General features: G+C 35.2%; 1 protein-coding gene across 2 annotated transcripts in view; it reads left to right on the top strand.

The window, feature by feature from the left end:
- Nucleotides 1-16,593, top strand: part of LOC106875092 (WD repeat-containing protein 93) — a 105,012-nt gene that overhangs the window by 25,125 nt on the left and 63,294 nt on the right. For both annotated transcript variants that reach the window (XM_089349704.1, XM_014923069.3), the window contains exons 7-8: nucleotides 1,998-2,175; nucleotides 13,294-13,352. In XM_089349704.1, coding sequence (XP_089205830.1) covers nucleotides 1,998-2,175; nucleotides 13,294-13,352 — 237 coding nt within the window. The remainder of the gene's footprint in view (nucleotides 1-1,997; nucleotides 2,176-13,293; nucleotides 13,353-16,593) is intronic.

A 16,593-nucleotide genomic window follows, 5' to 3' on the forward strand; every position in this document is an offset into this window, starting at 1 on the left:
GATGGTCATAGCAAGAACATCCAGCCATAAGATTTTTTTTCAAAATGCTGAAAATGGATATGTGCAAAACAGATTCTGCAATCTGTATTGCAAGATGCCCATCTAAGAATTAGTAACTCCAAACAAAAACTGACACAAAACAGAGTGGATTTGTAGTCCTTCTTAAGGAGGAATGTGACTCTCTCTCTCTCTCTCTCTCTCTCTCTCTATATATATATATATATATATATATATATATATATATACTATATATAAAACAGAGATGTGTGTGTAATCACTTTTCACGTGAAATCGACTTCACCAAATGCTTCCATGCTTGTAATGCATGAATAATTTGACCTCGGATAAATCTTAGGCTCTTCATTTGATTTTTTTAATTAAAAATAAATAATATTGCTTTATATTTAAGATTCACTTCTTTAAAAAGGTTCCTCAATGTCAACTTCCGGTATTGACGTAACAACGGCAAAAAAGCTTCACTCTCTATTTTGTGTGTGTTCGTGTGTATGAAAGAGAGAGTAAATACTTCATACACACCGCTCTCTCACTCTGTCTCACACACATACACACGCACACACACACACCCCTTCACTCACTCACACTCTGTCTCTTACAAACACACACATACATAAATGTATACAAACATATTTACAAAGACACACATGTATGCGTGCGCGTGCGTGTTTGTAAGAGACAGAGTGTGAGTGAGTCAAGAGCTGTATTGTCATATGCATACATCCAAAGATGTATGTATATTTATGCATGTACGTATACATGACAACAAACCTCTCTCTCTCACTCACACTCTGTCTCTTACAAACACACACATACATAAATGTATACAAACATATTTACAAAGACACACGTATGTATGCGTGCGCGTGCGTGGGGGGTTCCACAATCGCCATTTATTTCAATTACTCTTGTGAGGATATTCACGTAAATCATTTCTCTCATTTAATTCCCATTTTAATTTTTGTAAAAGTTTCCAAGTACCAATAAGGCTTTTTGGCACATCTTCAATTTTCCCCATTCATGAGAGGCGCCCAGCCATCATTCATCTGAGAGTCCATCTACAGAATGTCCTCAAATTTCTATACAGCATATTTTGCCTTTTTTTCTTCAAGTATATAAGCAACAATTTCATTCCCGAGCAACGCCGGGTGCCTCTGCTAGTATATATATATATATATGGGACGTAAAAAGCACCATCCGAACATGGCCGATGCTAGTACCCACTGACTGGCCCCCCATGCTGATGGCATGTAAAAAGCGCTATCCAAATGTGATCGATGCCAGGCCTGCCTGACTGGCTCTTGTGCTAGTGGCACATAAAAAACACCCACTACATTCTGAGAGTGGTTGGCATTAGGAAGGGTATCCAACTGTAGAGACATTACCAGATCAGATTGGAGCCTGGTGCAGCCACTGGCTCTCCAGATCTCAGTCAAACTGTCTAGCCCATGCCAGCATTGAAAATGGATGTTAAACGACGACGACGACGACGACGACGACGACGACGACGGTCTTCTACACAATTTCCATATACCAGATTCACTCAGAAGTCATTGATCAACCTGGAGCTGAAAGCTGAAAGGTGTCATGCAATAGGACTGAACTTAAAACTCCATAGTCACAAAGCAACCTTCTTAATCAGCCACACCTGGAGCCATGCTGAAAATATTCACAATGTCTTTAACTTGTAATATTAAAAAAAGTTAACAGCTTCATTATTTACCTTCAGACATCTAATTGCTGTACAAATAAGGCTAGACAGAATCTGTAAGTGTTAAATCAAAGAAGTGATAGCACAAGTGATTCCCATGTTTGAGTGTTTAGTGATATAGCACCACTAACAATATTCTTGTTTATATTGTTTCAATTTTTGTTTAAGTATCAAATCAGATACTGCTTTTATATCATTAAAATTCAAGAGTTCAATCTCATAATTTCATACTTGCTGGCTCCTTATGTTATTAATTGTTTCATTTTCACAGCTTATCGAGCTTCTAGCTTACATCAGGCCTTCAAGTTTGCTGATAGTACTGGAGATGTAATTGGAAATGGGGATTCCCACATTCTCTCTAAACATTACTTTAATTCAAGAGCATCTGCTTTTCAATCTCGTTATTCTGATATGATGAAGTATCTACCAGAAAAGGAAAGCTTACCAAGGTAATCAATCTATACATATAAATTTGACATAGGCAATTCTTTCTTGTCTTGGGATTCACGGTCAAACGGCTGGGTGGAATTGTGTGAAAAATTACACAAATGTGTAGAATGATCCAGTAGTGTTGCTGGGCTTTGTATTTTTTCATAGCTCCAGTGGTTACTGAGATAATCTACTATAATAATACTCTTGTGTTTATGAATGAGAAAGGAAAGGGTGATAGATGAATAAAGAAGGAAGGGGTGATGTCATTTTTTTTTCCCATGGTTACCGAGATAATCTACTATAATAATACTATTGTGTTTATGAATGAGAAAGGAAGGGGTGATAGATGAATAAAGTAGGAAGTGATGTCATACTTGGTAGTGGGATGATGTAAACTGTATGCTGAAAAATAAATCAAACAGCGATTCAACTCTGTGGGAATATGTGTGTGTATGTGAATGTGTGTGTGTGCGCATGTGTATGTGTGTGTGTGTGTGTGTGCATGTGCATGCACAATGGAAGTGGGATGGTTCATCTTTATTCGCTTAGTATTTGGGTTTATTTTTTGATTTGGTTGAATCTTGGTTGCTTTGTTTTTTTGTTTTTTTTTTTGTTGGTCAGTTATTTTTAGTGTTTTGACAGAAAAAAGTCATTCTAAAATTGTTTTTTAACGTAAGAATGCCCCCAAAAAGTCGAATGTTTACACAGAGTAGGTTTTGCAGCCACATCATCCAAACCGACCAGGTGAAACCGGGCTTAGCTGCTAGTATATATATATAGGGTATTGGAATCTTAATAATGGATTTACAAATGCAATGACCAATCGTAAAGACTATTGGATTTTACTTACAAGGCATTGGAATCTTATATGTATACCATTCTGCCTAAATAATGCATTTACAAATACAATATCCCTGCATTCACTCTATATTTCCTATCTAATCTAAATTAACTATTGCTTAATCATCCTCTCATACCGTCTCCAATGAAGGGATACAATAAATATCCTGGAAACAGCTGTAAGACCTTCTATTCATAAATATTCTAAAATATACATATCCTTGGTTTTTTATCTCATTACGAAAAGTAAATCCTTATATGTATTTATATATATATGTATGTATGTATGTATGTATGTCTCTCGTTTGTCGGTTTTCGTACTTCTGTGTTTGTGGGTTACATATTTTAAACAGGAATGTTATGTTATTGTTTGTGTCAAGGGCACATTTTTCTTTCATGGAGATTGACAAATATGATTTCCTTTCTAATGAAGATAATAATGATTTATTTTACTTGTACAAGGCTACAAATACATTGGGGAAATATTTTGTGGAAAAAATTCATCAAATGCCTGGTGGTTATTACAAAATACTCGTAAAAAGAAGAACAATAACCCTATGGGATTTGAGCTCATGTGGTGAACGAAATTAAATATCATATGACAATTAGTCTGAAGAGGATAACTTTTTTGCCATTTACTTTTAACTTTTTACATTTTAGTTTTTGTGTTTCCATTTACCATTTTCTGTTTTATACCTTCTGCCTTTTTTATATGCTGCCTTCTCATTTTCTCACATTTCTTCTCTAAATTCAATTTGTTTTAGTTTGTTATGATATGTGGTTTGTGCCTGAAGAATATATTTGAGATATTTCTCAATGTATGGAACAATTAGTTGCATTTAAAGACATGTTTTGTACCCTTTAATAAATTATATTTATGTTTCACCAGACGGAGTACATTTTTGTTGAATTTTGGGTGGGCAGGTGGATGGATGTATGGATGGACAGACAGACACATGAACAGATGGATAGATGGATGGATCAGGCTGAGTAAAAAGTAAGCAACGTTTTGAAACATGAAATTCATCACAATATATTTCAACAATGTGGAAATTTTATTCATCAAAGTAAGTGCCATTACAACCAACAAATTTTTACCAACAAGATACAAGTTTGTTTATTCTGGTAGCATAAAAATATGGAGTTCTGGAGATGATGAACTGTTTGAACATACTTTCAGCATCGGTTTGATTTCTGAACTCTTTCTCTCACAGGAAACTGTCAAGGTGCTTGAAAAAGTGGTAGTTGAGAGGAGAAAGGTCTGGGGAATAAGCTGAGTAGGGAAGAACTTTGTAGCCAACTTCCCTCAACTTCTGGAGCGTCATTAGTGGAATGTGTGGTCGAGCATTGTTATGAAGAATGATTGGCACTCTTACGTTGACTAGTCTGGGATGGAGGAGTAGCAGTTTATCATTCATTTTGGCAATTTCATGACAATATGTTCCTACAGTAATAGTTTTTCTGCATTTTAAGAAGTTATACTGGATGAGTTCAGCAGTACACCACCAAACAGTCACCATAACCTTCCTTTTGAAGAACTTGGGTTTAGGGAAGGTTTTCGGTGCTTTATTTTGGTCTAACCATTGCCAAGAACGTTTTTATTATACAGAATCCACTTTTCATCACAAATTACCATACAGTCGAGAAATGGACACCCCTGGCAAACAGAGCGCTCAATCCTGAACGGTTTCAAAAAGAAACCATTCACTTGGATGAAAGACTCAATGTTGCTGTACAAAGCAGCAATCCAGCCTTGAAAAGTTGAGCCCAGCCCAGCTGCCATGAGAACTACCACCAGGTACTGATGGTTGACCCTATCAAATGCTTTAGACTGGTCTAAATGCACCAGTGCCCCACTTTTGCCAGGGATTTTACCCACCGTCTCTAAGGTGTAGCATATGAGGTGGAGATTGTCGTGTATCGTCCTGCCAAGGATGGCACAAGTTTGTGCCTCTCCAACAAGGCCATCCACAACCTGCACCAACCTCTTTGCTAACACCTTGGCCAAAATCTTTGGATCCACAAAGATTGTACTTGTCTGCAGAGCCAAGCTTTTTCAGAGCAACACTACTACTCCTCCTTGGCCTCCGGTCTGGCTAGGAGACATGATTTTCTCATAGTCATTCAGCAATGCCACAAAGGAATGCAGGCTGTCCAGCTTGGTCTCTGTAGCCACCACCACATCCATATTGTGTCCCTTGAGGTTGTTGAGGAAACAGGCTTGCTTCCTCTTTAAAGTTAGGCCACATACATTGAAACAACCGAAGTTAATTCCAGTCATCCAAAGAAATAATTAGGGACCTACTTACCTTTCACGGGTGAAGGAGTGATCGTTCTCAAGGTTACTGAGCATACCTCCTCCTTTTCTTTTCTCTCTCCTCATTGGTCTCTGGTGGTGGGTCGATTAACCTGGGTAATTCACTCAGTTTGTAGATGCCCTCCGGATGTCTGTCTTTCAGTTGTTTAAACGGTTTTTCTTCGATTTTAGTATATCTATGTTCATCAAACATTTTTGACAAGTGGTGCTTCTTTATTATCTCATGCAAATATCCGTGTTTAATATTGTATTTGACGATAGTTGTTCGGTCAGCATGGGTTGTGTGGGTGAAGGGGCAGGGTTTAAATTTATCCTTGTCTGTCATGCTACATTTTTTTGGTGGGGTAGGGGGTTTGGAGGGTGTGGGGGACACAATATGTCTTTTTTTTCCATTTTGCGGGAGATCACATGGAAATCCGCCTCCGGCATGTTGAACTCCATGTCATCAACCAGGATGGGGGGTTCTTCTGTTTCTTTTGGTTTTCCTTTGGGTTGCTCCATTGCAGATTTCTTCACCTGCTTTTCTGGCATTTTCTTTCTGACTTCCTTCGCCATCAAAGTTGAGGAGGGTGCTTCTGTGTTGGAAGGGCCACATTCTGTATGTAAGTGGCCCTTCTGCCCACATTTGAAGCAATGAGGCTTCCATCCTTCAGCCTGAATCTTCAGTACCATATCCTCCCTGATAAGCAATTCTATTGGGGATCTCTCTGAGATTCCCAGGTGTTGCCTGTATCAGGATCTTAATGGTTTGCCCCAGATAGTTTTGGGGGCAGAGCAGGTGATCTAGGAGATCGATACTTTCTCCTCGTGAGAGTAACATAAGGCTACAACAACCCAGGTGGCATCTGTTTCAGGTGGCACTACCTGAATTTTTATGCAGGATGTTCGATGTAGTAGGTATGTGGGCAGGAGTACAACCTCTTGGGTTTTAAGTGTCTACACTGAGTGTTCATGGGCCTTTTCCACTGTTGAAAACCGTAGTTCAATGGATTCATACTTCTTCCCTTGGGTCACATACGCTATGTCTTTCCAAACTGGCCAGAAGCATTTTACAATTTTTTCCTTTGTGATATTCGCAATTTTCTTTGTTTCTGTCAAAGCTTTTATTTATAATGGTTTGATTTTTTGTTTGTTGTGTGATGTAACTGAGGTGGGGCAATGCAAACATCCCCTGCCCCTTTTACAGTCAATATGCCATTGTAAGTTTGGTATTCTGAATGTGGAATATTGATGTTTCCATGTGACACATTGGTCACTGCTGTGTAATCCTTTTTCATAATCTCTGTTTCATTCAGAGCCATTTGCTCTTTTATAATTTGCACTTCTAAGAAGAAAATACACAAAATTTTTTTTTTTTTTCAAAAAGAAAATTATTTCACAGGAGAATTATATTTTTTCTCTCAAAAGAGAGCAAACTGCTCAACACAATAATACAACAAGTTCAAATCCTTCCCCCGTAGGGGAAAGCACACAACTTCAACAACACCTGCCAAGTGGTGTAAGGTCTTCATCAATAACAGTAATAACAATAATTAAACCAACAGTACCTCACGGTGTAAACAAAAGATTCTTGTAAATGAAAAAACAGTACTCCAGAGCAGCGTTCAGTTCTTTACCAAGATATGCGATAATTGGATGCTTTTATAGAAAATTGGATATAGCTATGTAAATTATGGAAGTTTTTATAAGGCTGTTGGGAGTAAAATTAGATTGCTTACTTTCTTTCTTAAAATTCATTTTTGTATTAGCGATATATCGTTGTGCAACAGAAATTATTGCTAAGTGGGTTCAAATTTAAATCATCTCATGAAATTTGAATAACTTCTATGGTTGCATAAATGAATAGCATCAAGAAATTTATTTAAAACAGAATTAAACATGTGAAAGATAATGTATCATTCTTTTATACACATTCGACATCTACCAGTAATCATATTATATGGTGGAGCCTCATCTGTGATTGACCAAGATAATAAATAATTAATGTTCTGTAATTTTAAATTGTGAATATATCTGGTTAGTGCCATTGAATTTTTATGCCTTAACTTATTAAAAGAATTTACATATGCTCTAAATACTGCTTCTTGAGGTCTTTAGTGCTTCCTATGTATACTCTAGCCTGATGTTTGTCATTTGTCACTGTGCATTTATAAATTATGTTTTTTGTGCAACCATAAACCATCAAGTGGATATAATTCAGGGGCCATACAATTACATATTTTTGCTTTCCTATCTATAACTTTTGTTTTATTAATATTATTTGGACTTATATGGGGTATATTATGGTGATATATGCTTTTAGCCATTTGGAATTGAATTTTATTTCTGTTTGTAGATGCGATAATTTAACCCAAATTAGGTGTGGTAGAGTAAGATAATTTCATAGAGTGTTTATTAAATATAGAGTAGTATCTGTGATGTTTGGGAAAATTTAGTTTCAGAATTTTGAAGAACAGCTTTGGTAGATTTTCGACTCTGAGAGAAAATGGTGGGGGCAAACCAAATAATTTTTCTTTTTCTAGATTTAGAGTGTGTTACCACATTAGAGTGTTCAAATATAGAGGAACTGTATTTATTACAATTACCAGCATGTCCATTATAGAATTTAGTATGGTTAACAAAAGGTTTCCTTATAGGTTTATAATTTAAGGAGGAGATCATTTTAGTTGTATCAGAGTTAATATGAGATGTTAGATTAGCTAATTTGGTTTTGAGTTTGGTGTCAGGGATGTAGAACATGAAAGTCACTTAATATTAGGGCATTATTATAAAGTGGGGCATGTGCATTAAAAATCTCCTTGTTTGCCAATAGGTTGGAGATTGTCATAATTATACTATTGATGGTTAATTTAGGATGATTAGAAGAGACATTTATATATTGTAATGTTTGGTTTGGTTTGCTGTATAGGTAATATAATTTAGTGTTTAAATTTAAGTATGACATCTAAAAAGTTGGCATGCATGCATGTATATGTGTGTGTGCATGTATGTGTGTGTGTGTGTGTGTGTGCATACATGTGTGTGCATGTGTGTGTGTATGTGTGTGTGTGTGTGTGTGCGTGCGTGCACGCATCATATATTTCCAGCCTTTTACTGTTAGTATTTATCTCCATTTGAAGGGCAGCAGTGGAAACGTAAAAACAAGAGAGAAGCAATCAGGCTGTCAGATTCTCTTTAGGTTATCTCCTCTCTATGCCATGAGTTCAGCTATCTCTGGAATAGACATTGCTTTTCTTCCCTTCAGAGACAATGAAATAAAGTATCATTTGAATAGCATCATTGTTCAAATTTAAGCTTCTCATCCACCCACATGTGAGGCCTTATACCCATTTAAAGTATCCATGTTATCTTTAGTTAAAAGATATCAATGAAAATTCTCAGTTTTCATGAAAATATATCTTCACTGTTAGACTTGAAAACATATATCTATTGCACAAGTACAAAGGGTCTCTTTTCAATGTACATATTTAAGATGTGCATATCTTTTACATAATATAGTTTCATTAGCTTATGGCAAACACTTTAAGCTTTAATACAATTTATCAGTGAGTCTGCCTCTTTCTATAGGCTGCTTTATTTCTATTGAAGTAAATTGTATGCTATATAGTATTTATATATACAATATTTTATATATATATATATATATATATATATATATATACACACACACACACACACACATATATATATATATATATATATATGAAAGAAGGTTTGAAAATGCACTTATTTTTAAAATATATATATATATATATATATATATATATATATATATATATATATACTATACACTATATGCTATATATATACCATTATACCATATATGTATGTGTATATGTATATATATATATATTATATACTATATGCTATATATATACCATTATACCATATATGTGTGTGTATATATATATGTCTGTGTTTGTCCCCCCAACATCATTTGACAACTGATGCTGGTGTGTTTACGTCCCTGTAACCTTGTGGTTCAGCAAACGAGACCAATAGAGCAAGTACTAGGCTTAGAAAGAATAAATCCTGGGGTCGGTCTACTCAACTGAAGGTGGTGCTCCAGCATGGCCACAGTCAAATGACTGAAACAAGTAAAAGAATACAAGAATAAAAGAATATGTAGGTGCAGGTTTGGCTGGGTAGTAAAAAGCTTGCTTCTTCCCAACCATATGTTTCCAGGTTCAGTTCCACTGTATGGCACCTTAGGCAAGTGTTTTCCGCTATAGCCTCAGGCTGACCAAAGCTTGGTGAACAGATTTGGTAGATGGAAACTGAAAGAAGATCATCGTATATATCTATTTGTGTGTCTGTGTTTGTCCCCCCCCCCCCTCCATAACCACTTGACAGCCTGTGTTAGTGTGTTTACATCCCCGTGACTTAATGGTCTGGCAAAAGAGACCAATAGAATAAGTACCAGGCTTGAAAAGAAAATAAATTCTGGGGTCGATTTTGCCAGCTCACTGCCTTAAAAACATGTAAAACAAGGGCACTCAGAGCAGGCAAACCTCCGCCAAGGTGACACCAATGTCCTCTCAATGATTAGCCAGAGATGATTTTTAAAATGAGAAGTAGCTGAAATAAACTCAACTGCTCTCACAAACAAGAATACTAAAAATGAACCTGACTGCTCTAAAAAATTAAGTGAAAAAGAACAGGAAAATAGTCCAGAATCCTTGTCCAGTACCAAATCGATCCCAAAATCTACTCAGTTCATGCTAGTCATGAGGCCAAACATCCCTGAAAGTTTCATCCAAATCCATCCAGCAGTTCTTGAGATATCTTGTCCACGGACAAACAAACAAACAAACAAACATGACTGAAAACAATACCTCTGCCTTAGCAAAGGCGGAGGTAATAATAAAAGAATATGTACTTATACACACATATGCACACACACACACACACACACACACACTTATATATGCACATACATACACACAAATGTATATATATATATATATATATATATATATATATATGCAGCAGATTTTGTATAGTTTCTTGCTATCAAATTCACGCAGAAAACATTGATCAATCTGGAGCTATGGCAGAAGACACTTGCCAAAGTGCTACACAATGGTAGTGAACTGAAAACCTTGTAGTTTCAATGCAAACTTCTTTACTACACAAGCACAATGTGTGTGTGTGTGTGTGTGTATACGTTTGTATTTAAGGATGAAGATGATGTCTAATCAAAAAGCATCGAGACTGTTGCTATAACAAGAAAACTACAATGTGTTTCAATTCAGCATTTAATCTCCTTCAAAGTAGTCCCCTTCAGAAACCATACAATTTATCCACCATCATTTCCATTAATGGAAGCAATTTCTGGAACTCCTCTTTAATCATACCTTGTATGAATGTGTATGTTTGTGTGTGTGTATGTGTGTGTGTGTGTGTGCATGCATGTGTGTGAGAGTTTGTGTGTGTGTGTGTCTGTGTCTGTGTGTGCATGTGTATGTGTGTGTATATATATATATATATATATATATATATATATATATATGTGCAGTGGTACTAGTTTTAGCCTTAAATGGGAAATTGTAAGAAAAGCCCGACCTTATAGAAATAGTAGATATGGATGTGAATTATGTTCCATGGAAACATATGAAATTTTTAAACTTAGAAACAATCCTAACCTGATTAATAACAGATTAGACCTTAGAGTTTTGTGTGTACACTGTTCTACTCGCACTTTTAAATATTTTAAAAAGTAACAAACTTAAATAATGTGGTATTTTAACATCTACCATGTTTATCTTAGGCTATTAATTAGCACATATTTAAATTGAAATTGAATTTTTTCTAATCTGCTTCCCCTCTGGCTAAATAAACCTGTCTCCTAGCTTCCCTTCTGGCAGTCTGATACAATTCCCTGATACCACCATTCTTCTAGTCTTTCCAAGCCTGTTTGTTTTTTCAAATAGCCCTGTCAACAACATTGTTCCACCACCATGTTATTTTGGGTTGAAAGGGGACTTTGCACTATCCACAGATCTGGTCAGCAGCCCTCAGCATGTTGTCCCATAGAAACCTCCTGTTGTCTTCCACATTGTGTGAAGCTTTATCCCCTTCAATTTTGTCAAAGGCTTCGAGTAATATGTCTCTAAATCTCTGTCCATTTGTAGGATCTTTAAGCTTCCAGACCCTTCTCCTCCATGCTGGTCATCTACCAGGCATCCATTTAACCCCAATCCTGAAGTCGCTAACTAACTACTAGTCTATGTTGAGGGGTACGTTCTTCGCCTGGGAAGGTTTTGGCATTTATAAGCAGCCATCTTTCCCTTTTCTGGTGAGGATGTAGTGAATTTGGCTAGTGTGTCTGCCAGAATGGTAGGTGACTAGGTGACTGGCAGGTTTCCTGAAGTTAGTATTGCAAGCAGCCAGATGGCTTAATTTGCATATTTGTGCTTCTAGCAGCCCATTGTTAAGTCAGCAATACATATGTACAACATGCATATACACACATATACGGTGGGTTTGTTTCAGTTTCCTATTTCTTATTATTTACTGCCCAGAAGGGGCTACACACAGAGGAGACAAACAAGGACAGACAAACAGATTAATTCAATTATATCGACCCCAGTGCATGACTGGTACTTATTTAATCAACCCCGAAAGAATGAAAGGCAAAGTCGACCTCGGCAGAATTTGAACTCAGAATGTAGCAGCAGACGAAATACCGCTAAACGTTTTGCCCGGCGTGCTAACGATTCTGCCAGCTTGCTGCTTGTTTCTGTTTCTGTCTACCAAATCCACTCACAAAAAATAATTTTATGATTAGAATAAGAGCCAAAGCCAATATGATGAGCTAAGATTCTTGAAGGCATTGCTCCAGCATTGCCACAATCTAATGATTGAAGTGGGTAAATAAATCATGTAAACCATGCAAATTCATAAATATATAGGTTGTGCCAAAAAGGGAGCCTCCATGTGGTCATTCAATGTGGTAAATTGTCATCATCATCATTTAGCATCCATATTCCATATTGTCATATTGTGGTAAGTTTCACCGGATCTGATTGGTCATTGAACTGCATCAAGCACCAATGTCTGTTTTGACAAGGTTTCTATGGCTGGATGCCCTTCTTAATGCTAACCGCTACACAGAGTGCATTAGGGGCTTTTTAGTACAAGTGAGATAACCAAGTAGCTTGCAAGATAAGATCCTTGTTGATATAGAAGTCAAATATTTCTCAGTTCACACCCCATTGTAATAGAAATAAAAAAGAAATACACATTAGTAGTGTAGTCCTTGTTGCACTGCACTTGTGAGAAAGATGGGATGGTCATAATGGAGTACCTGGCTTACATAAGTCTGGATCACATCTGAGTTAAACTTAAATAGTTAAGGCAGCAAGCTGACAGAAGCATTAGCATGCTGGGCAAAATGCCTAACAGCACTTCTTCTGTCTTTACATTCAGAGTTCAAATTCTGCTGAAGTCTACTTTGCCGTTCATCTTCTCGGATTGTCAATAAAATAAATATCATTATTTACATTATATACATTCGACGGATATTTGTCCTCATATTGTTTGTTGTTAACACGTTTCGGCTGATATACACTCCATTTTCTTCAGGTGTCTTGGGGGAAATTTCGAACCTGGGTTCTCATTCCTAAGGTATTCTTCGATGTTGTTATTATTATTATTATTTTTCAGGTCACTGCTTGGAATTGAACTTGGAATCTTGGGGTTAGTAGCCCGCTCTCTTAACCACTATGCCATATGCCCACGGGCATATGACGTAGTGGTTACGATGAGGACAAATATCCGTCGAATGTAAATAATGTACATAATTCCTCATCTCTTAAATATAGAACTGAAATAAATATCAGTTGAGCACTGGGATCAATGTAACTGACTTATCCCATCCCCTGAAATTGCTGGCATTGTGCCAAAATTTGAAACCAATATATTTATTGCAATTCTGCCATTATTAATTTCCATTTTCTGATTTCTTATTTTCTAGGATTCAGAATTTCAAGTTTATACAACCAGATCCTATACTGGAATCTGGATGTAATAATGGTATGTAATGGTGTATCTCTTGTTAAGCTTCCTGTTTTCTGTTTTACATTATCAAAAGGTAATTAATTTGAAGGTAGAGGAGGAAGAATATAACCAATTCAACCAACAACACATACAGGGATTGTTTTATATATATATATTTATATATAAATATATATATCATGGCCAGTGCTAGTGGCATATAAGAAAAACACCTTTGCTGGTGACATGTAAAAAGCACACACTACACTCTTTGTGTGATTGGTGTAAGGAAGGGCAATCAGCCATAGAAACCAAGCCAAACAAGACCGGAGCCTAGTACAGCTTTCTGACTTGCTAGTTTCACTCAAACTGTCTAACCCATACCAGCTTGGAAAACAGATTCTAATTGATGATGAGGATAATGTATATATATATATATATATATATATATATATAAGAAAAGAAAATGGAAAAATCAATAAATAGACATCTATTTATTAACATAAGTTCTTAGATGTAAACCTTAACCTTGTTACTGGAAACCATAAAACATTCCATAAACCTAACACCAACCTTAAACATATATCAGAAGTAATCATCCTATATCTATCACAAATTCTATGGCTTACAATATATGTAGAAGAATCTCAAATTTATCATCAGACAAGAAACTTTTCAACAAAAACATGAACTATTACAACATAGCGCTCAGTAGGGCAAGATATACGCAGAGGTTATGCACCAAGTATACACTACAGTGATAGGAATAACAGATAGTAACGGGAATTTTTTAAAGTTTAGAAAGAATAGAAATAAGGGTAAAAATGAAAATAAATATACATTAAATAACAATGATATCCAACATATGAAGACCAATTTATTGCTTCATTCATCTAATGATATTCATGAAAATAAAAATGAAATTAAATGACATACCCTATATATAAGTAAAATTGATTCGCAATTGGATAATTGTATTGGAACCTCTAATAAGCACAATCTTATATGGTTAATTATTCCATTCAATAACCAAATTAAAAGTAACTTGGTTAAATCTCTTTATAAACTATTTTCAAAACACTTTACTAAGGAAAGTAAGTATTATGATTAACCCAGTAAACTCTGTATTGGATTTTCTGTCTCAACTAATGTTTCCCAGATTATATCATCACTTAACAATAAAAAGTTAACGAATTTTAGTACAGCTACAGTACAGGATACCATAAATGATTCTGAGTATAATGAATGTGCTAATAAACCCTCTAAAGTACAAAGGGAAATAACCCTCATTCTATCCCATCTTAACCAAAAAACTAATGCTGTAAGCAATAACAATACTGAATGCAATTCTATAAAAAAAATAAAAAGAAAGATAAAAATATATATTGTGATTTCAAAATTAAAGATAACTGTTTGCTTAAAAATTGTTGCAAGCAAAAAATGTAGTGTATAGATGTAAAGTGAAATCTGAGGGTAAAAACTATTTTTACATAGGATCCAGGAAAAATTATATTAAAAAGTGAATAGCCAACCATGAATGCACATTTAAAAACAGAAACAAACCACCTCATACCAGTCTAAGCAAATTTATTTGGGACTTAAAGGACAAAAATAAAATATGTAACCTAAAGTGAGAAATCATAAGCCGTGCCAATTCCTATGAAATTGGAAATATTTGTTGTGATCTTTGCATTGGTGAAATTTTTCAAATTTTAACTTCTAAACATAAACTTCTTAATAGTAAGAGTGAGGGAGGGTTATCCTGTGTACACACCAACAAATTTGTGTTTAAAAATTTCACTTGAATTAAAAAGTTACTGAAATTATAAATTGATTATCTAATAGATATAAGTAAGCATTTTTTTAAAAATTAAAATTATAATTAAAATAAGAATTAATATTAGAATGAAATAAAGTATATATTAATCAGTTAATAGATATAATTTTGTAAGTATTAATATATTCCTCAAATATTATCCTTTAGTATTCTCTTATTATTAAAATACAGCTACTGAATGCAGTAAGCAGATTAAATCCATCATAGTTATGTGATACACAGTAAACAATAACTATGATTAATAGTATAAACTCTATTAATTAAAAAATTTAGTAATTAATTGTTAAAATTAGCAGTTATGACTAAATAACTTGGAAAATAATTCTTAATTAACTAATTAAGCTATACTATCATTCATACTCTCATCAATAATAATGAATATTTAAGAATAAATAGATTTAATTACCACTAACTATATCTGAAAGTATTGTTTATGCAAATCTAATGGGTTTTTTTTTTGTTTTCCAAATATATTAACATGCACACACACACACACACACACACACACACACACACAAATAAAATAGAAATGAAAATAACAATAAAAACAAAATTGCATATACACAGTTGGCACTCCGTCGCTTACGACATCGAGGGTTCCAGTTGATTCGATCAACAGAACAGCCTGCTTGTGAAATTAACGTGCAAGTGGCTGAGCATTCCACAGACACGTGTACCCTTAATGTAGTTCTCGGGGATATTCAGCGTGACACAGTATGACAAGGCTGGCCCTTTGAAATACAGGTACAACAGAAACAGGAAGAAAGAGTGAGAGAAAGTTGTGGTGAAAGAGTACAGAAGGGTTCGCCACCATCCCCTGCCGGAGCCTCGTGGAGCTTTAGGTGTTTTCACTCAATAAACACTCACAACGCCCGGTCTGGGAATCGAAACCGCGATCCTATGTCCGCTGCCCTAACCACTGGGCCATTGCGCCTCCACATATATACACAGTAACGTTCTTTTAAAAAAAAAATTAACATGCACACACGCTCATAATGTATGTTGATATGCTAAGTCTACCAATGATCCTTCAATCCATTGGGATATGATTCCTTTTTATGTAGATTTCTAACCTTGATGAAATATTCAATTTACTATATTCAAAATGCATCGATAATTTAATTATTTGTAATTTGAATTAATTGAATATAGAAGCAATTGTAGATTATAAGAAATCAATGTTGTTTAAAATTGGAGTTATTTTAATAAATTGATGTCTATCTGTCGATTTCTCCATTTTCCTTTCTGTTACATAAATGATAATATACCCATCTGCATCAATGAGAAGCTAACATTATTTTAGTATTTCACTGATGCACTGGATTAAACTGGGGAATTTAGATGCTAACATCCCTTTAAGAGGTATATATATTGTCATATATATATATGTGTGTGTTTCCAGCTGCTAAGCTAAGAAACTTCTCTAGTTTTTAATCGTTCATC

This window comes from Octopus bimaculoides, chromosome 3, assembly GCF_046866305.1.
Source record: "Octopus bimaculoides isolate indiv1 chromosome 3, ASM4686630v1, whole genome shotgun sequence".
NCBI classification, from domain to species: Eukaryota; Metazoa; Mollusca; class Cephalopoda; order Octopoda; family Octopodidae; genus Octopus; species Octopus bimaculoides.